General features: G+C 46.2%; 8 protein-coding genes across 8 annotated transcripts; 1 reads left to right on the top strand and 7 right to left on the bottom strand.

Annotated features, from left to right (window-relative positions):
- Positions 1-1,535: 1,535 nt before the first annotated feature.
- On the bottom strand, positions 1,536-2,133 carry BDV27DRAFT_161212 (uncharacterized protein; the record flags this gene model as incomplete). Its single annotated transcript, XM_032073178.1, has 4 exons — positions 1,536-1,671; positions 1,731-1,787; positions 1,847-1,932; positions 2,002-2,133. 4 exons carry the CDS (start codon positions 2,131-2,133, stop codon positions 1,536-1,538), a joined length of 411 nt encoding a protein of 136 aa, XP_031924027.1.
- Positions 2,134-3,844: 1,711 nt separating this feature from the next.
- BDV27DRAFT_167345 (putative metalloproteinase) lies at positions 3,845-4,529 on the bottom strand (the record flags this gene model as incomplete). Its single annotated transcript, XM_032074456.1, has 2 exons — positions 3,845-3,876; positions 3,929-4,529. The coding sequence occupies 2 exons, from the start codon at positions 4,527-4,529 to the stop codon at positions 3,845-3,847; spliced, it is 633 nt and encodes a 210-aa protein (XP_031924026.1).
- A 2,059-nt stretch (positions 4,530-6,588) lies between these two features.
- BDV27DRAFT_161210 (cyclin-dependent kinase) lies at positions 6,589-7,718 on the bottom strand (the record flags this gene model as incomplete). Its single annotated transcript, XM_032073177.1, has 4 exons — positions 6,589-6,826; positions 6,888-7,051; positions 7,108-7,607; positions 7,682-7,718. 4 exons carry the CDS (start codon positions 7,716-7,718, stop codon positions 6,589-6,591), a joined length of 939 nt encoding a protein of 312 aa, XP_031924025.1.
- A 1,594-nt stretch (positions 7,719-9,312) lies between these two features.
- BDV27DRAFT_34139 (uncharacterized protein) lies at positions 9,313-10,067 on the bottom strand. The gene is made up of 4 exons (XM_032076373.1): positions 9,848-10,067; positions 9,662-9,760; positions 9,559-9,609; positions 9,313-9,495 (listed from the first exon to the last, which is right to left on the bottom strand). Exons 1-4 carry the CDS (start codon positions 9,992-9,994, stop codon positions 9,487-9,489), a joined length of 306 nt encoding a protein of 101 aa, XP_031924024.1. The 5' UTR covers positions 9,995-10,067; the 3' UTR covers positions 9,313-9,486.
- A 1,507-nt stretch (positions 10,068-11,574) lies between these two features.
- Positions 11,575-12,624, bottom strand: BDV27DRAFT_167340 (zinc-binding alcohol dehydrogenase family protein; the record flags this gene model as incomplete). Its single annotated transcript, XM_032074455.1, has 1 exon — positions 11,575-12,624. The coding sequence occupies one exon, from the start codon at positions 12,622-12,624 to the stop codon at positions 11,575-11,577; it is 1,050 nt and encodes a 349-aa protein (XP_031924023.1).
- Positions 12,625-13,437: 813 nt separating this feature from the next.
- On the bottom strand, positions 13,438-14,992 carry BDV27DRAFT_161207 (uncharacterized protein; the record flags this gene model as incomplete). The annotated part of the gene is made up of 2 exons (XM_032073176.1): positions 13,438-14,753; positions 14,818-14,992. The coding sequence occupies 2 exons, from the start codon at positions 14,990-14,992 to the stop codon at positions 13,438-13,440; spliced, it is 1,491 nt and encodes a 496-aa protein (XP_031924022.1).
- A 1,937-nt stretch (positions 14,993-16,929) lies between these two features.
- Positions 16,930-17,370, top strand: BDV27DRAFT_161206 (uncharacterized protein; the record flags this gene model as incomplete). The annotated part of the gene is made up of 4 exons (XM_032073175.1): positions 16,930-16,944; positions 16,993-17,054; positions 17,111-17,200; positions 17,259-17,370. 4 exons carry the CDS (start codon positions 16,930-16,932, stop codon positions 17,368-17,370), a joined length of 279 nt encoding a protein of 92 aa, XP_031924021.1.
- A 287-nt stretch (positions 17,371-17,657) lies between these two features.
- Positions 17,658-19,808, bottom strand: BDV27DRAFT_161205 (permease for cytosine/purines, uracil, thiamine, allantoin-domain-containing protein; the record flags this gene model as incomplete). Its single annotated transcript, XM_032073174.1, has 10 exons — positions 17,658-18,076; positions 18,137-18,167; positions 18,223-18,511; positions 18,567-18,655; positions 18,721-18,802; positions 18,851-19,196; positions 19,247-19,463; positions 19,517-19,584; positions 19,635-19,664; positions 19,721-19,808. 10 exons carry the CDS (start codon positions 19,806-19,808, stop codon positions 17,658-17,660), a joined length of 1,659 nt encoding a protein of 552 aa, XP_031924020.1.
- Between the last annotated feature and the right edge of the window lie 654 nt (positions 19,809-20,462).

The following is a 20,462-nucleotide window of genomic DNA, read 5'->3' as shown; positions in this document are numbered from 1 at the left end:
TTTTTTTTAAAAAAGATATTGCAACATAAGAATAACGTTTTTGACCCTCTGTATCGACTATATCTCTCTCCCTTTGAATACTGCTCAATGACTCTACAGCGCGGGTAGTGAACGAATGACAACATTTCCATGAAATAAACATACAGGGTTGATGATGAGATCTAGTATAGTAGTTATCTCATCTAACTATTGCCATGGAGAGGCTCAGTTCGCGCTATGGGTAGTATATCGAATAAGTGTAGATTATCTTTCGAACAAAGTGGTGCTATTCGGAGAGTCCTACCACTATATATATTTCTTTCCATTGAGCCCAAGAGCTCCGTAAATAGTCACGACTGAACAAAAGATCTAGTACTAACGCAATCGTGTACCTTCTCGTCACCATATTTTTTTTTCTTTTTTGCTTCTCATGTGGTCTTTGTCTTTGTTCTTACCAACCGATTGTACACGATGGCTGTGCATAAGCGTTGTTCCAAAATGATGGTGGGCATAGATATTAGCAATATATACTACCTCATCCTACCACCCCATTCCATAAAAGCCAGATCTCCAACACGCGATGAAACAAGTGGATCCTAATATCCTTAAATACAATGCCGAGAGGTTTCGGAAGCTTTCAGCTCCTTCCGGTAGTTACAAACCTTCTGGTGCAGATGTTACAATATACAAAGTACGTGCGTGAAGCAATTGAGCCGAAACGCGATCGCCGGAGGTTTTGAATTTCGCAAGATATGGTTATATTTGGAAAATTCTGTTTTCCACTCTCAATCACCCAGTGGATCTACTTGATCCTCGTCCGGTGGTTCGTGCTTAGAGGCATTGTTCAAATCTATGTCTGTTTCTTCATCTGAGTCGTAATCGCCTGCATTCCAGGCAAAATCGCCTCCCCGGGTCGGGCTTCTAGCAAACCTAGCCTTTCGTGTGAGCCCTTTTCCTTTCCCTTTTACAACCATGCTAGTCTCAGGTATTATCTCTTGAGCTTCCCGTAGATCTGGTCGTGGAGATGGGGACCTGGATAAGTTATCTGTGGAGACAGGAGCGTGGGCTTCTTAAGGTCCTTATCCTCCTTTCACTTTGGCACCTAGGTGCTAAGATCGTAAGAGTTCTCACGATCGGAAATAGGCGTCTGAATATCACGGGCTGTGCCCCCCCACCGCCGGGGGCTTGTTTCCTTTTCCTTTTTTCTTGGAATTAGTGGAAGCAAGTATTTAGAGATACAGCATGTGATGGATAGGCTGGGCGGATTGTCTATCTTTTTATTTACTGTTAAGAGAAGGTAAACGTGATTTAAAGGGCAGTCTAGTACCTCCCGCATCCCCGTGGGGTAAAAAGCTGCCATTGGAAATAGATAGTATCGCAGACCAGAAGAGGCGTGGCAGATTCCTTTTCATGAGGGCCCTCTCAAATTTAATTCGCATAAAATCGATCTATTATGAATCGTTTCATTATCTATGCGCTCAAACGAGAATGTCTCTCGAGTGTAAGGTTCGCAGAATATATCAATGCTACCCTCATAGCATGTCATGAGAAGTGCTCTAGTCGGTGCTGTCATAGCACTGGATGCTAGCTGACTCATTGCTGACCTGGTTGTCATTGACATCCCACTCGCTGAATTTGCAAATACCGGGGTCCTCCACTGAGTACAAAATTGGCTCCTGGCATTTTTCATCCCTTCGTGTCAACGGGTTTGTACACCTGTCCCATATTAGGTAGTTTCTGAGAAAGCTCACCTGAAGAAGTTGCACACAACATCTTTTGGGACGGTAACGGCAGTCACTTTGCCAACCCTACCAGTTTGTGAGTAATTTGGCTCTCTCTCTACCTCCTGACGCTTGTGTCCACGTACAATGAGTCGGGCACGGGAGTGCAGTTGTTGTCGGATGGAATTTCTGCCGATTCTCCTGTGCAGGGCTCTTTCGACCAAATAGTGGCCTTTGCAGAATGAGTTGTTAGTGGAGTGCTCGAATGAAGTTCAACGGACAGAAAGGACGTCAAGCATACCGGGTCCAGTGCCAGAGCCGGAACCACGAAGGAGAAAACAGCGAGAGAGAGAATCTTGGATGAAACCATTGTGAAGAAGTGCCTAGGCATATGCTTGGATTCAGTTTTACCACGAAGGGTCTTTCCCTCCATTTTGTATACTCCTGCAGTCGGGGCATCGACTAATTACATCTGCGCTATTTTCTGCACCTAATTCAAGAACTTCAGCGGTGTACCTATCTACTGCGCAGAACCAATGAACTTCCTAAAGCGAGGGTTGTTGTGGGGTATGCAAGGCAGCTGAAGACTATTGAAAGATCGTCACCGCAGACACCGAGTTGCGTACGGAAACCCAGATGTATCCGTCGATCGATCAAATCGCTTAATCGCCCGGTTTCCCTCATCCCTACGCCTGATCCTCCGCTCAAAGAGATAAGGTAAAATCGTCTATATCACTATAATTTTTTATTATTCTAGAGAACACTTCAACGCGCCAACATACTCACTAGCTGGGATTCTAACTGGAATCCTAGCTAAAATCTTAGCTGACATCCTAGTTAGACTCCTAGCTGTTATGTAGGGGTATGTGGACAGTTATCTCACTCCTTAGGATACTGCCAAGGTGATCCACCGCCACGGGATAGGGCCCTGAATCCTTCGGTTTTAAATGCCTACATAGTATAGAATAGTCTATACTTTATAGTGCTAATACTGCTGCTATTCAACCCTATCCTAGATCCTTTAGATACCAACCTTATAATATATACTTCCTAGAAATTACTACTGTTAGATAATATCATCATCTCTTTCTAATATACTTTAAAAGCCCACCTATCTGGTTAGCTTTCTAAAACATATTTTCACTGCTGTATTCCGTGTTTTAATACAATATTTATTGACACGTCCAGTGTACTGCACCCTTTCTACCCAGTAGTCTACACTTAGACTATCAGATCAACCTTATAATTCGTAGTATAAAGCCTGGGAAAAGGGGGAAGTAGTCTGCCATAATCGCTGCTATTTCAGACCCTTTACTGTATCCACAATGTATATAAAGCACATTTATGATACAATTGTCGATGAGAGCTGCTTAGTGCTATACTAAACGGCCGTTGACGAGCCGAGAAAAGCACCTGAATGGGAGCTGTATTCGGGTACAATACATTTCTCTCTCTCTCTCTCTCTCTGTCTGTCTGTCTGTGTGTGTGTGTGTGTGTGTGTGTGTGTCCGTCTATCTTTCCCGATCTTTCCCGATCCTTCTTACCCATTGACCTGAATTGTCTAGTAGTGGCCTCTGCAGCCCGTTGTGGCCTATTGAACAGAAGCCAGGAGTGCCATAGTAGTGTTGGCCATGCATTGGTTTGTAGGCTGTGAATAATACGATAATGCTGTATGGGGGAAAGCTATTTCCGCAGGTGACTGTAAAAACTGTAATCCATAGTAATACAACAAATAGCTTTCGAGGAATTGGAAGTATACAATGGGTATGCGTACTCGAAAGATCTAGCTTTTCTACCTTGGACTGTTGCTTTGCGATAGCACTTGATAGTCTTTCAGGTCTTTGTGGTGTCACCTTATTCTTGTCGGTCAATAGTGGATTCTATTCACTATAGAAAGTTTGCCCTCTAACCAAGACAGCTAACTGATTACAGAGCCCTTGGACTTGGTACCGCGTACGTATCTGTCCCCGTGGTATATTCACATGACTAACAGTTAGGGACTGAAAGATGGAGCGAAGCCATGAGGATTCGGAATAGCCCTGTACAAAAGATAATCAAATGCAACCCCGACTCCACTTCTGACACCGCCTTAACCCCGATAATAATCACTCCACGATGCACGTTTTATTTTCAAAAGAAACTGCTTAGTTGGTAACATCGCAGTTGAGGAAAGCAGCTGCAATAATATTAGTATCATTCTTCAAAGGGAAACTACTGGGAAAGCTTACACTTGGAGAAGAAAGCATAGCTCTCCGCATTTTCAAGAGCAGCAGCAGCGTTCAAACCATGCACAGCATCGTAACCATACGTCTCAGGGCCGAAGATGCCCTTGGTATGGGCCATCTCGTGCAAGCTCGAGGTGGCCTGATCCAGAACACTGCAGGTGTTCGACCAGGAGGGAAACTTGGTGAAGTACGCAGGGCAGGTCCGGATACGTCCGTAGGTTCCATCCGTCTCGCCATAGGCAGTCATGGTGAAAGCGTGGTTGTCAACGCAGTTGATGCCCTCCGGAGTGCAGTAGTAGGTCACAACGCCCTGGTTTCCGTTCGTGGCCTCCGCGGCGATCGTCTCCAAGACACGCGCGACGCGGTTGCGTGACTGGGCATCGTTGGTCTTGAAGAAGCTCTGGAATAGGTTGGACGAGTATTCGGAATTGGTGCGGATGAGGTTCGCTCCGGCTTGGGCCATCTTTGCCGCCTGGGAAAGTGCGTTGTCGATCATTTGCTTTCTCTCAGGGGTGCAGTTTTCGAGGGTAGCGCGTGCGTCGAGAGGGCTGGCGATGGCGCCTGCAATAAGGGGGAGAGCAACGAGGGTCTGGAAGAAACGCATGTTGATCGCTGGGATGCAAGAACAAATTGGTAAAAGCTGATAAATACAGAAGTAGATGCTAAAGGTTGACTAAGAAATAATGACTCACAGCCACCAGGGCTTATAACGAATGTATGGGAGGTAGAAAGAAGGACGTTGGTTTTCGAGAAGACTATCGACTCAGCGACCGCAAGTCGATCTTTTATATCAATTCTGAACGGCCCGTCAGGCTGTCCCTGAACCGACCCAGCTCCATCCGTTTCATCATGTTCCATTGATCTGTCCGTAGGTTGTCGTCCCATGTTTCACCATTGTAGTGCCGATCGTCTGCCAATCGATGCCGTAAGAAGGCACCAACAACCATGTCAGACCCACCGGCTCCATAATTGAGTCCTGACTGCTACCAAGTACACAGACGGAACCCTGGAACGGCGAATGGAAAGATCTGTTACTAACAGGGGGCTCATACGAGGAATCAAGGCAGATGTCTATAGCCTTGTGATGTATTTTTGCTCTCATATCCCGTATTCACTCCACCTCAGCCGTTTTGCATACTCATCGCTGTAACCCTCACGATAACAGCCAAGACTCCCCTGATTCAAGAGCCATGGTCCCGCCACGCCACAGATAAGGGCCCCACGTGTGGCTAGAACGAAAATATTCCTAGAGCGATGCTTAACTAAGCGGAATCCAAGATCGTTTTTCGAATTTTAGACAAGGAACTGGCTCCTCTCCCCAGAACACGGAGTGTTTACCGGGATATTATTTTTTTCAGCCTCGAATGGTTCTTGATGGAAGGTGTTTAGTGGCAGTGTTCGAGAAAGGCACCGTATTTGAAACGGTACTTTACCTAAAAAGAATTAGTTAGAAATTTCCTTCCGAAACACTCTAATTTAGAGTTTAGTTTATATTGATACCTGAGGTAGAAGATCAAAACCCTTATTCAGCTTTCCCGCGGGATACTCTTGGCCAAATGACCTATCGATCCAATGGAAGACACCCGACACTGACTGTCCCGTTTTCATCTCGGGAATTGCCTTCCGTCTAGGGCCAGTGCAAGGATCTATTGTAGTCGTTTTTGGTTATTAGGGTAATTCATAGGCAAGATGTGTGGTGAAAACTGCCCTCGTGATTTAATATAATATACGGTTTCCTATATTACGATTTACATCTAAATTAATATCTAGGCTTTAATATTATGCGTTAGGATGTTAGGTCATAAGTTAGGTATTCTCAGGCTTCTTTTCATAGTAACATTGCTATTGCGCAGCTACGTGGGTTGATGTGACTAAATACGGGGCTGCTGCCTGGCAGAGCCTTATCTGAGGTCTTGATCATGGTTCTTTAGGAGTCAAGACTTGATAGATTATCTATACTTACTGAATACTTATGAGTATGGAAAAGTGTTCTAGTCAATTATAACATAGCTACGAGGCGAGTAAGGCTGTGCCCGAGATATACGGTAAGAGATGACTATTCCTTCCGTAAACTGCGAACGCTAACACCAGAATATGCAGGAAGACGAAGCAATATCCCAATGATTGGCAAGCACGTTAGAAAGGGGCAAATGCACAGTGACTAGAGAGTGAGACATGGATCGAATTAGGTGTCTTCATAGGCTGAGCTGAGTCTATGGGAGTCTGCCATGGCCGATTCTAGCATGCCTCGCTCTTCCCAAGAACATTTCTGCATTTCTACATGCATTCTTACTTGAATTATGAGTAAAGCTTGTCGCCCCTTTACATTTGTCGAGGTTACCAAGAGCTAACCACAATCACTGTCAGTTCCTCGACAAAGACCCTAAGCCCACTACTGACAGAGACGGAGATTTCTGCGAGCTGCACGGCGTAATTGAGATAAGTGAAACATTAATTTGGGCATCATCGGTCTTAACCCTCCTTTAATTTCATATTCCCTTCCTGATAACATCGATACTTACAGACTCGCAGATGCAAGAGAGAAATGTATCGATTAAGTAAGAAGAATTTCCGAGATCGACATGGTCCATGCCTTGATTCTGGTGGCTCCCAATTAGCTCCGCATACACAGCCTTATTCACCAGATACCAAGTTCCCACAAATCACTCTTTATGAGCTGAGCGTCCATGCCGGAAGTAGGCCTGTGAGCGAGCCTGCTTGGCAGACATCCTTTGTGACGGATCAAATTCAAGAAGAGCATCCAAAAGACGTAACCCATTCTTTTCCAATCCAGGAATAAGAGCGTTGTTCTTGTCGCGCTTCCACTTGGGGAATGATGACTTATAGTCCGGGAAGGAAGTAACGCCTGGCCAAGAATCCTCATCGGGGGTGCCAAGTAAGCTATAAGAAATTAGATGAGATTAGCTTGCGACAATAATTCCATGTGGTCAGGACACCGTACCGGAATATCTTGAAAATCTGATCGATCTCCGAATCCCCAGGAAACAAGGGCTTGCGCATGCACATCTCCGCGAAGATAGCGCCACATGACCACATATCTACTGCCGTTGAATATTGGGGACCACCGAGAAGAATCTCCGGAGAGCGATACCATAGGGTGACGACCTGCATTACGATTAGTTATTAATTTGTGATGGGGCTCAGAGACAGGAAGATGATACCTCGTGCGTATAGGTTCTCAAAGGAACACCAAAAGCTCTTGCTAATCCAAAATCGGCTAACTTTAGACTGCCATCACGATTGATCAGAAGATTTTGAGGCTTAAGATCACGGTGCAGAATCCGACGACTGTGGCAGAAATAAATGCCTTCGATTAACTGGGACATGAACTTTTTGATCATGGCTTCGCCTAACCCGAGATCCACACTTAAGCCATTCGGGAGAGATCTACCACGTCCGCCATCGTTGATGGGAAGAGCGTCCATATATTTCTTGAGATCGAGGTCTAGATGTTCAAAGACAAGGTAGAGCTTATAGCCCTCTGTGTGGATGTTGAACAATCTAACGATATTAGGGTGGTTTAACTCTTTCAATAAAGATATTTCACGGATGGTTGTACTAGGGACGCCTTCGTCGTCGGTCTCTAGTCGGACCTTCTTCAAAGCGACGATCCGATTGGGGTGAACAAGCTCACGAGCTTTGTAGACGACACCATAAGTCCCTGAGTATCAATATGAAGGTCAGACCGATCGTACAACCTTGTGTTGATAGAGTTCGGGTCCCATAACTGCATACCTTCTCCGATCTTTTCGATCTTCTGGTATTTCTCCATGGCGATAGAAAGAACAGTGACCGGTTCCCCGGATTACTAGACGCCTCTACAAATGTGGAATTATCAGAGTATTAGATGAAGCAACTGGTCCACGTTAGCAACAAATGTCTCTATTGATGTATGTCATCAAATGTGTACTGACCACCAATGATCCCCAGGGTTTGCAGGAAAGTCGAGGAGGGAGACAACCAGGAGGTTGAGCTCTGATGCAGGGGGATTCTCAAAGTTTCGTAAAAAAGAGGGGCAATACATCACCCTGGACAACGGTATGACGGCTAACCAAAGGCGGGAATATGATTCATCGGTTCAGTATACTTTATCGGCGAAAGAGGTAACTATACAAGAAGCGCCGCCCGAGTCCTCGACATGTTGCAGTAGAGAAATTATGTATTCCTTTTTTCGCAGGAAGGAAAAGTCTACCCCACGCATTTACACCACCATTTACGGACCAGAGTCCAATGCTTCATCTAACTGAGTGCGAGGGTATTATAGCGGGGCCTGATCGCCTTGCATCGGCAATGGGTTGGCAGGGAAACCGCCGAATCACGTTAAATGGCCAAGCAGATCGCCACAAAGCTATATTAGATCTAGTTTGAAGGGTTCAAAAAAGGATCTATAACTTGATCCGTAAACACTTGGTAGATCCTTAACGAATTGCTATCATGGTAATTGTGCACAGTAGCTAATGCCAGGAATACGCGACTTGTCAACAGGATGAATCCCTAAACACAGAATAGCCCAGATGTTGTGTTAAAGAATGAAAAGCAAAAAGAATCAATTGATTCACTTCTGAAAGAGACTCTTGACAGATATAGTGAACTATTGGAGTGACAGGAAAATCAGCTTGCCTCTTGTTTGCTCGATCTCTACCTGAGCTCCAGCACTGTAGGGTATGGACATTCAAGGATAGACTATGCCCAGTTTCTCGCTTTAGAAAAGGCCAGAGATCCTCAAACTCCTTGCCATTAATTATTGGAGGCTGCGCGGGAACCATAATGCCCATCAATCGCGCCCATTGATCAGTCTCGTTATCCCAACCATGCATTGACGCCTGCTGTACCACCACACTACCTTCCGCTACAGGAAGCCGTGTATCATCATCAAGACTGAGGATGGCCTGTCCCTTCAGAATTATTGCAAACTCAAGGGTTATAGAGTGCTGGAGGGTCCCTTTCGATTTCGGAGGTACATCGATGGCACAGATACTCGAGCCCTTTGGCGGTATCCCTGGAAAGACCGACGTTTTATTCGTCGCTATTCACCTCCGCCGGATGCTCGGTGATGCTCCAGAGAAAGGATATCACAGGACCCTGGTCTGTCGCGTGCTGCGGGGTGAAATTTGTGTCATATTTCACTGTCGCGAGCCCGGTATCATTGTGGCCCGTGACGATTCGTCGTATGGCGGGGAGGGGAGATGATTAGAGGCAGCAGCCGTATTAACGAGGGGGATACGATGAGCATAAAATGATGGTGTCCGATAATATTTGTTTACAACAAACCGACGAGATATAATACTCTGGTGACCTGCAATAATAGACGTGGAGGCGCCCCGGTTTTAGGGTTCCCCGGGACGAAGATCTCATTCAAGGGATGATTCGATAGACAAATAGTGGCATTCCATAACATGCAATGTGACAGTTATCCTAGTTATGCCCAACGTACCAAAGAGTAAAAAAATATCCTCCATATAATTCGACCACATGCTTATCCGAAATCAAGCAGATTAACATCTCCAGCACATCCAGTCCTCCGGTACTCAATCGCGTTCCTAACGTTGCTAGAGTAGTATTATGAGTTTCCGTAGTTCTATACTGGATAATGAGACAACTGGATTACTTACCCCATTGACACGATTATAAAGTTGCTGGTCATTCCCAAGATTGCTCAGTGTCTATCGAAATCAGGTTAGCCCTTACAATTCATGTCATATAACAAATACGTACAGGGTTCGCAGCCTGGTACTGCGCCGAGTGATCAACCCTAGGCTTGCCATCCGGGTACTGAGCTCTCTGCAATTGTTCGTTGACCCTCGCTTTGGTCCACTATGTCTAAGTCAGCGGACTACAAAAGAGCATAATCATCCGCCACACTGATTTATAAATTATGTAGGAAAAAATAGAGAAATTTACCTGGTGCTCAGCAACGGCACCTTCGATCTTAACCCCAGCATTGACAATACCATGGACGGCATCTGCCCCAGACCATGTACTGTTCAAGCCGGCACCTAGGGCGGTGTTGAAGCCTTCCCCGGTTTTGTAAGACTTGTATGGACTCATAGTGGACAAAATCGAAAGGATGCAAGGAAGCTAAAGTGAGTCTTGCTATCGAGGAGTTTCAGGTGGATTTAGAAAAAGCTAGTTTGCATATGCTGATATCAAGAGTATATACGGCTTTATTTATATGTTCTACTTTGCAAACCCTCTATATCATCGAGTATATTATTGGAATATTCATAGACCAAAGTCATAAAAAGAGGGTGTGGACACAAGGCTGAGTGCTTGGCGAATCGATACGACTGGGCCTCACTTTTCGCAGCCAGAGATGTAGCATACCAGGATAGGAAATCCTGCATGATAAACGGTCCTATATGGCCCTCTCTGGGGTGGTCAATAGCCGCCGCCCAGGCGAGGCTGTGTGTACTAGCGTTGATGGGAGCGTGTGTCTGCTCGGGATTGGAGACTGTAAATGCCGGCATTTATGCAGCTAAGCCCGAATGAGGCTAAAGGGCTTGCGTGATAGAGAGGGGTACGTTGGATACGAAGAGGCTGAAACTGATTGATAAGCTGATATCCTGTGAGCAGGATAGGCACAGTTTCTCCGATTGGGCGATGGCTTAATTGGGTGATTTAATGCTTTCTATTCTCTTCATCTCCACGTGTGGCTTGTATGCTGAAGCACAACTGCCGTTACACATACGTGGCATATCTTCCAAATCTGACAATATTAGCTGGTCCTAAGCCAACAATAGGTCTTGTGAAACAACGACGCAAGAAAGCTGGTTGCTGAGGACAGCTCCTCTGCTTACGGCGCTAATACATTGGCACATGCTGCATCCTCATCGCAAGAGAGACTATCATTCGACACTAACGGAGCGAGTCTCGCAATTATCCGGGATTTCCTGGTGAGGCTGACAACAGAGCCACTCAATAGTATCCAATCCCACAGTCAATGTGCCGATCAACACTTCCTCGCCTCAAAGTCAATGGTCCTGGGTGTGATCGTGAGGCGTGGGCGTATTAACACCAAGGACAATCCTGAAAAAGGAAAGTAATAGTTCTTTGGCTCAAAGCACAAAACTCCTTTTTGTGCTCCCCGCTCTCATGGAAAAGGGATCTGTGGGATTAACCAGATTGCGGAAAACTGGTGAATCGTTTCATGTTGTAATGATTTATCTTTCATGGCAAATATGCGCTATAAGTGAATAAATTTGGGCACCACTTAAAGTCATCTATTCAACTCTGCAACTGGTACACGTAAATACCATTAGGTACGTTTTCATGACCACCATGAACCAGGCCATAACAGTGAACGCTATAATGCGGTACAACGCTCCGAGCACAATATAGCCCCTCGCACTATTGTGTGTCTCTCCTGACTGCTCCATGAATAGATGTATCAGGGCGTAAAGGTGCCCAGGTATGCTCGCCATGCTTTCGTGCATCCATGATCTTACTCATACCCTCGCCCCGTTTGATCCTTGGGTCGATCAGAAAGTCTCTGTAAAAAGCTCTGATTCAGTAAGTTGTGCTACTGATTCTTAAACGAGATGAAAGTACCAATTTACCAACGGCAAGCTTTCAATTTAGAACTTGTAGCATCAACCTAAATAGATTTATCCACACTTTCTAAGTACGTATTATATCAAAGGATGTTTCAACACAAGCTTTCCAAACTTTCCCTGATCCGCCACTTTCTGTATCTCTCCCAGAGCGTCCTCTGCAGCTCCCTCAAAGACCTCAATAACCGGCAGCTTAAACTCCTTCCCATAGTGCTGAAGTACCCACATGAGACTGTCCCACATTTTTGCCGCATCAGCTGGTCTAGCAGGCATGACAAATGGCTCTGGCGCGCCAGGAGGATGGAAAATGACATCGTAATCACGACCACCGAGGACAAACTCGAAACGATCTCCAGCCCAAGGGGAGAGAGATGCTAGATGGATATCTTCCCGGTCTGCCAAGGCGTCCAAGAGTATTTTTGCAGCGTCAGGCGTAGCGGCTGCGTCGAGACCATACACCGGTCCACGACCAGCTTCCTCTACAGCCGCTCTGATGCCCTGCACAACACTATCACCCCTGTAGTCAAAACAGCGTGTTGCACCCAGGCTCTCGAGCAGCTCGTGGCGTCCCGGCGAAGCAGTGGCTATGATAGATTTGATGCCGATATTACGCGCAAGCTGGATAGTCGCGATACCACATGTCGTGGCGCCACCTGCGATTACCATGACTCCATCCGTTGGTCCAGGGTCCATTGATGGCAGAGGCAGACGCAGATTCAAAAGGGCATCGTTCGCAGTTTGAACGACAGTCATCAGACCCGCAGCATCAGCAGTTGGTACATTCTCTGGCACTTTAAAGATGTTCTTCGGTGGAATAGAGATGTACGATTGGTGAGACCCGTAACGGAGAGGGCGATCAAAATTCGCCATCGTGTACCCGGCCACAATATCACCAGGTTTGAAAGCGGTGTCTACCAGATCCGAAACCTCGAGAACGCGTCCACAAAAGTCGTTGCCAAGGACCCGAGAGCGAGAGCCCAGGAGCTTCACCGAGGTGATATCAGAACGGTTCACACCGGAGAAAAGGACTTCAATCAGGATTTCCCCATCGCTGGGTCGGGGGACTGGCAAATCTCGGCGAGCGCCGAGCTCGCCATTCTCATTGGCATAAAGGGCGGTGTTCTTCATCTTTGCTTGGTGAACGGCTGGCTAGTAGGTCTTTGGATCTGAAGTAAGGAGAGTAATGCGAGGCAGGACGTGTAAGAGTGGAATGAGCAAGAGCGCAGCCCATGTTGCTTGAGAACCTGTCCCAGGGTTTTAAGCATAAAATTTAGGATCCGTGAATTTCGCGCCAAGTAGATTCTGAAACCACGGTTTAGTATATCCAAGACCTTTCAAGTAGAATGATTATATATCAGCCATCCAGGCATGGCTTAGCGTCTGTTGGGTCCACGGGCCGGGACTCGGGAGTGTGGAAACCCGGCAACCCGCTGCGAACGTGCCCTACTTCCGGCCCGGATGTGATGAAAATCCGGGGCGGATTCAGTATACTTGTACCCTAAAATCATATACCACACGGTGATGGTTCTGTAAGCACTCAAAAAGACTTTATTGATGAGTCTTGGCTCGTAGTCCTTGTGTAGGTGGCGAAGTGGACTTGTCACCTGCAAGGCTACTGCAATAGAAGGTAATCGAATGAACCAGAAAAAGGGGAGTGGTAGACAGATCATAGTACAAAGTATAAAGCACTTGGGCAAAGATACAGCCTTTTTCGGGTACCGAGGAACATGTGATGCGCATGTGTTGGCTCATTTCGTGTTAAATGCTTATATTACTTAGAGCCGGTCCTATTTTCGAGATGTAGCTTATGTCCATTATGCACATATATATATGAGGGACACATTGAAGTAAATTCCGTTGGTTCCCAAGGCAGGTTCAGATACTTTGCAACCGTTCACATAAGCAGCCATTCAGAAACAGTCATGTATTGACCGGGAGTCGCTATAGCCACTTCGCTGATTGTGCAACAATATCATCATACGTGGGCAGTGCGCATACTTTGTGCCACTCAGGAGATGGAAACCAATTGCCATCTTGCAGAGCACTCTTTAGATCTGCTATACTCCACGCTTTTCGTTGAACATAGCATGGCGTAGACGGAGAATCCAAGTGTGACGGCTTCTCTGGCGTAATCGAGCTGTAGCTCGGGAGGCTATCACCGCTCTTATCCAGCGTCCGCATACCAATAACCTTAACAGGTACCTCTAGCGTGGGCATTCGTTGCAAGACGGGTGCATTAGGCATGCGGTACGAAAGACGGAGCTCGAGAGCGTAGGTACGTGAGGCAAGGCAGGAATGAAATGTGGGCGCAAGGTCGCTGTTGCTGGGTAAGCTGACTGGGATCATAACCGATGCTGTGTAATAATAGCCAGCGCTGGAGGTGGAAGAGTGTCCAGGTTCCGTAATAGAGCTGGCTTGCGAAGACTGGTCAAAGCCGGAAGAACCCGAATAGTGCGGTAACATATGCTTGGCCCACCTGATGGATGAGATGGTCTGCGAAGGAAGGGTGCTGACATGAACGTGTGCCCCTCGCGACATTTGGTCAGCAATTATCTTATTGAGACACGGATAGTCATCCTGCGGTTTTGTACTGAAGAGAGTCGACTGTTTGAGAGTAGGGTGTATTTTTGCAAGTCTTGGGGGCGGGGCGTCTCTGACAGGATCGAAGCGAAGCTGCAACGCGACAGGGGCAACCACGGTGTTGGTTGGTAGACCTAGTGAAGGAATCTGAATTGGCTGTATTGTAGATGCCACGGCTTTGAGTTGACCCAGCGCCTGTCTTTTCCATTGACCTTGGACTTCCTGCACAATACTAGACCTATACATGTTGGTCTTCTCAGGACTGCTGAAGGAAAGCCATCCCTCATGAACAGGGGCAAGGTGAAACGATTTCGTAAGACTAGCTAGTGTCTCCCGCTTTCCATTGTTGCTTGTATTCTGTCCACACACGGTAACACGGATGAGGTAGCAGATTTCGCATAGACTTTGCGACAAGTTCCTCAAATGCAGAGTGGGCGGGACTTCTGTGTGTGCCTGTGTAATACTCGTGTCGGCTGTTCTATGGCTGCACGATTTCAAAGGTAACCGATTCGGAACAACGAATGTGTACGGGAATTGGTAGGTTTTGCCTGGTCTGAAAACACGCGAAGCCGGGTAATTTACTTCGTCAACAGGTTGATCGAGTGTTAGAAATGTATGAGAGGCACCGGCTTCCCGCTGAGTGGTTATTGGTTGCAACAAGTTCACCCGCGATGAGCCTACAAAGACCCAACGTCAGTATTAGTCTGGCACTTGGATCTAATAATAAACAGGAACGCGGACCTTCTAGGCTGATATTGACCTCACTGAACTTGGTTTCAGAGTCCACAGTAATTGTCACTTTTCCGTCAATCCGTTCACCTGTCATATATCTTCGCCTGGGGTTGCCAAATTCAATCAATATCTTGGGCACTGGGCATCTGTTCCACAGTGGACAGCTGCGGGAGTTGGGCGACATGTTTTAATTGATCGTTCTAATAGTTCGAGGACAATAAGAGATCAGGCAAACAACGTATATCTCAGTCTGGCAAGGGAGACTGTGAACCTCCATACGGCCTTTTAAGGTGGTATATGTCACTCTATGGCCCTTTATTTTCCTATTTTCTTCTTCTTTTTTTTCCCTTCTCGGCTAAGAGGCAGCAGGCTACGCATCCTCAGTAATTTGGAAGCTTAGGTCTCCACACTCGGGTACATGCTCCCGAGTCGGCTAGGTGGTACATACGCCCTATCTGACGGTCTATATGTCCAGATTTCCGGGAGTGTCCACCAATAACCGATTGTTTCGACTTTCTCTAAAGTGTAATATGGTCTAACCTTATGTATAGGGCATACAGACCATGGATATAGGATGAGGTGTCTTCACATGGTACATACGTGGCTACGGGAAAGACGTGTCACTTAAGCGCGAAGGAATATTCCACGTGGGGAAAAATTGAAGAATACGTAGATAGATTACATGCTGCTCCCTTAGCTGCTTTAGCCTGTAGATAAGCTTCTGAGTGCATTATGCTCTCGTTCAAGTGCGGTCGCCGTCCATGTAAAGCACATACCTCGTCGGGTGGCAATTTCGTATAGCTGGCTAGGAATTGACGACTCAGTCTTCCATCAGGGGGGCGACCCAGTTTACTGGTACTAGATCGAAAAAGAGTAAATCGGAAGATATGGAAAGGGGAAATAAAAGTTGACATTGCGTGACCATGCTGCAACGAGTGTATCGTATCCGGGTACATGTACCCGGGCGATGACTATATCTCGCAGCATAATAATAAAAGTTTTGCACATTTATCTTAGGGCTAAAGTATGCTTTGGAGCGTGCACGTCAAGGCCACAGATTGATATACCACAGCGTGGCACACGCCTGACACTTTTTCTTCTCTCTGATTCCAGCTAATGTTTGGAGTTGGAGGCAGAGTAATCAAAACCGGGGTAACATTCACATTGAGATAGGGGTTGTTAGTATGCCAGCTGAGACTTATACAAGTAACATCCGAGATGGCTGTGGGAGAAGACTTCACAATGGAGGTTTGCAGAATCCCAATTAGTTTACAGTGAGCACTCAATTCATGTTATTGGCGGTAGTTTGATGCTGTGCTGTTATTGGGGTTTCCTGTCTCCTCTAATTATTCACCTGCATCCGGTGTTAGACTATGATGATGGAGATGTATGGATATGGCGTATAAAATGCAGTAGTAGCCCTTTTGCTTTGCGCACAAAAATGACAAAAAAGAAATGATGTTCACCCTACACATAGCTCCACCTGAGTGTAGAGCCTCATCAAATGCTTCTTAAAACCTCCGGGGGTTGCGCACCGATTTCTCTTCTAAGCTCTATCGGATTTAGCGGCTTATCCTTCGACGCAACCAGTCGTAGAACTGATCTACACCGCTAAAGCGGTGGTGATAAGCGCATGAGAGACGGATTTAAGCGGATTTAGGATTTGCGACCTCAACGCCTAAGGTCACGTCCTTTTTCAATATATTAGATAGCTGAGAGCCTGCATTGATTCCATGGCCACACTTGAGCTTGTCTCAATATCGCGTTCCACTCCTCAATGGGGGGAAACAACAACATGGGATAAATCTACATTTTCAAGACAATAAGAAGGCCTGGATTTGTAAGGATCATTTAACAATAGCAAATCGACACTGGCAGTTTACCGGTGAATAATAGCTCTGAGCCATGTACATACTGAGTCCAGAATAGCACTCCGTTGCTAGTTGCTTTATCTTTTTGGACACGTCACAATAGAAGGTGATCGATTGACGTGTCCGCCCCACAATTTGTTGAGCGATAAAATTCGTTGAGCTCGAGGGAAATTTCCATTTGAATCTTCAGATACCCCAGAATTCGGTCATTGAGAGTCAATTTTGCAGCAAATCCTCAAACCTTTCCAAGATGCCGAAGACCTACGTTGGTTCATCCAACCTACCTATGCATGGACACTACTAATCGTTATAGGCTATGCGACTGCTGTTCCAGAAGAACGAATTAAAGCAGGTGGTCACGCAATGGGAGAAGAGGTATTTAATAGCGTTAACATAGCTCTGTTGGTGGTTCTAATGCTTCATGTTCGTAGGTATATTTCTGAGATTGCCAAATTGGGAGGGCGGGTGGCTCGCCTCAACACCCCACAGGCTACTGCCGGTACAAACAGTGTTATTTACCAGTAATTATATCCCGGCTAGCGATCCTAGTTAATGAACATGCTGATTAATCGATGTTAGTGTGACAATGCCTGACAAGTCTGCTGCACGCATTGAGGGGGTTAACTTTGGACCAAAGCGGTTGGAAAAAATGGGCAAGCTTGTCGATGGTTGGATTGTGCCTGATAAATGAGCTCCTTGCAGCCTTGCCAAATAGTACAATGGGAGAAGGCGACTGTAATTCTATATCTGCGATTGATTGTTTACCCTGCGGGTTTTTGAGTAAATTATTTGTATAGCTTCCTCACTCAAGTAGGCCATATCTTAATGCTTTTATTTCCGCTTCGCCTGATCTTCATTATCCCGAGCATTGTAGTTGACGTTTAAATCAAAACTAGGATGAAGACTGTTATTCATGCCATGTGTGGAGAAAAGTATGGTTGGTACACTGAGAGTGGGAAAGCAAACCCTAGCTGTGAATCAGATTTCAACCCTTTCTTTGAAGTTCGTGCTGCTAATGACATTATCGCAGATAGTCTCCTCGTCCTTTGAAGGCCCAGAATCACAGTAAGAATTTCTGGGGGCAGCCTGCTCAAAGGAATATCCTCTCTCTCTCACGAATTTCATATTCTGAGTTGGCCAGATCCAACAGATTGCGAAGTAAACGATGAACGATGTCACGAATGATGTAACCCAGGCGATATCCATAATATGCGAGGCTGCCGTGGAAACGCTAGCACCCAAGACACCGCAAAAGCCTGGGAAGGGGAGTGCAATGCCAACGATATAGGCTGCGAGGGCCTGTAAATTCCATCCACCGTGGTAGTAGTAATTCTCGTTGGTGTTTGTGGGATTATACAAGGAAGGAATCACCACAGTGCCCTTTGTCAATAAGAAGTCTACATACGTCAGGAATCTCGAAAGGATCGAGAGTAGTAGCAACGGATACAGATACTTACAATCGCATAACATGATAGCAACAACACTGGACTGCAGGACTGTTAGTGAAACGGGGTAATCCTCCTTCAAAAGCAAGAGCACAAACCATGAAGAGAGCGTATCCACTAAGAAAGTCCTGGAATTTGGTAGCTGATGCGAGGATCTTCCAGGGACAAACCGCCCAAGCGAGAAACTCGACAATATACTGACCACGACGCATATCAATATATGCGGGCAGGAGCATAGAAGAATCTGCGCCAAAAGATATCATGTTGGCGGCGATATTGGTGCCCACAATTTGTACTAACCACGCAAAAGCACAAAGGAACACTGCAAACCGGGCTCCAGAAGACCAATAATGGTCTAAGATTAGGTTCATTAAGTCCCACTGGTTCCTAAACGAGGTGAGCAGGGATAAGATAACACCGTATGCGGGAAGGGAAGCCGAACCATATGTTGGTGCCATATTTTGAGTTAACAGCAGTGGTCGCGATAATTCCGAAGCTGGCGGACAATGTTACCGATATAGGAGTAACGATCTACACCTGGTGTCAACGAGCATCTATATTTTGAATTATCGGGTGTGGAATGGTCAATGAAATACCAGCTGGGTCCAAACAGACGCATTGGGGGTGTTAGACCAGCGACTATAGTCCGGTTGATTGGTGATCAGGTTTGCCAAGTTGCTATCTTGCCATCAATATAAAAGCGACCGAATGATAGATGCAGCATACCCGATTCCACTATTTATGCCAGCTAAAATCAACCACGCTGTTGCGCTAGATGATCGTGAGGTAGATGTAGAAAGGCTCCCTATTCTGCCTTTTGTATCAACCATGGCCCATATGAACAAGCCAAACATAGATGGAAGCGAGACGATGCTTTTGAACCAGAAGAATTTGCGAAGCTGATACGGCCGGAAGTGACAGAATGGAAGCTGAACCAGCCAACAAAGGAAGAAGGCTAGCATGAGAGAGGAAGTGATGCCAGCGCTCGTGGGAAGCCGATTTGGAATATCTGTAAAATGATGCCCGAAGATGGCGCGCAAGATGTTGTACATATACTCCGCACCGTAATACACTTCTATGGTCAAAATGGTGCTTCCATTGAAGATTTGCATGCTGGCTTACCTTGCACTCCGTACCAAATAACAGCCATCACGGCTCTGGCCCCGACAAAGTAATAGCTCCCCCACATGCCAAAGACGCTGCGTGCGACACAAGGGTAACCAATGTGGTATACACTCGCCGCACGCGAGTTGAAGGCCATGGCGATGGAGCAAATGAGTTGCGAGACGAAGATGACGACAATAGACTGCCACCAACTTAGGCCTATTCCGATCATTGACTACTCAGGTTAGTAAAACGCAGAATCTCAGGTGAAATGGAACAAAGACATACGGATCCCAGGGTCCAGTTGGTGAAATTGATGGACCAATAGAGGGTGACATAATTCCACCAACGCCAGGCTATCCAAGGTCAGCTGGTAGAAATGTGAGATGGACGATGTTGAACTGACTCCGTTTTTCTGGTGGTGTAGGCAGTAGATCTAAACGGGGAGCTTTCAGTCATCGATATTGTATCAATGTGACTTCTCCATCTCACCTTCATTAACCCACTGCGACTGCTCTATATGTCCTTCCACTGCCGGAAGCCTGATCCATTCTAGAAGATGTTTGAATAAAAGTGACATTATTCACCAGGGAAGCAAGTCTGCTTGTAGGAGAATGCCAGTGTGGATCAGGGGCCTTCTCTTGGACGTTTACAGAATTAAGATGCGGGACGGAAAGTTATTTGAAATGATGGAAAATACTACTTTAGCTTCCAGAGTGTCACAGGTTAAATGGACAGCAATTTATGCGTACGCCAGTGAGGAGTTCCCCAGACAGGTACGTGACTTGTAGATAAGACCCTATAATGACGAATCGAAAGATCGGTTGCACTATGGTTCGCTGGTTATTCCGATAGGGTACGAATGATAAGGCACGTAGAGAGACGAGAATTTGATATTCAGATAAGAATGGCCCAAGAGTTCTTCTGCGGACGCGATGCGGGGAAACGTGTAACTAATGCATTCCAGTTGACCTAAGCAGAGGGAAGGTTATCAAGAGCCGAGGTATTAGTGGAATGAATTTCCATGCTCCCGCCTCAAGGATGGTCACATTATCACAGAGCGCGATACGGTTAACTATTGAGATAAGGGTTAGAGAATACTGGGGGCTACTATGCTTCTAAGATAATTCAGCTTCATGGGTCCGTATACGTCAATCGCAGAATGATTAGTGTGTACTACACAATAGAGCAATGAAACTCATTCTGGGGCTATCTTATATTGTGGGTTCCTCTA

Source organism: Aspergillus caelatus (assembly GCF_009193585.1).
Source record: "Aspergillus caelatus strain CBS 763.97 unplaced genomic scaffold BDV27scaffold_192, whole genome shotgun sequence".
NCBI lineage: Eukaryota > Fungi > Ascomycota > Eurotiomycetes > Eurotiales > Aspergillaceae > Aspergillus > Aspergillus caelatus.
Note: the sequence above shows the minus strand (reverse complement) of the source record. Positions and strands in the feature narration are given on the sequence as shown.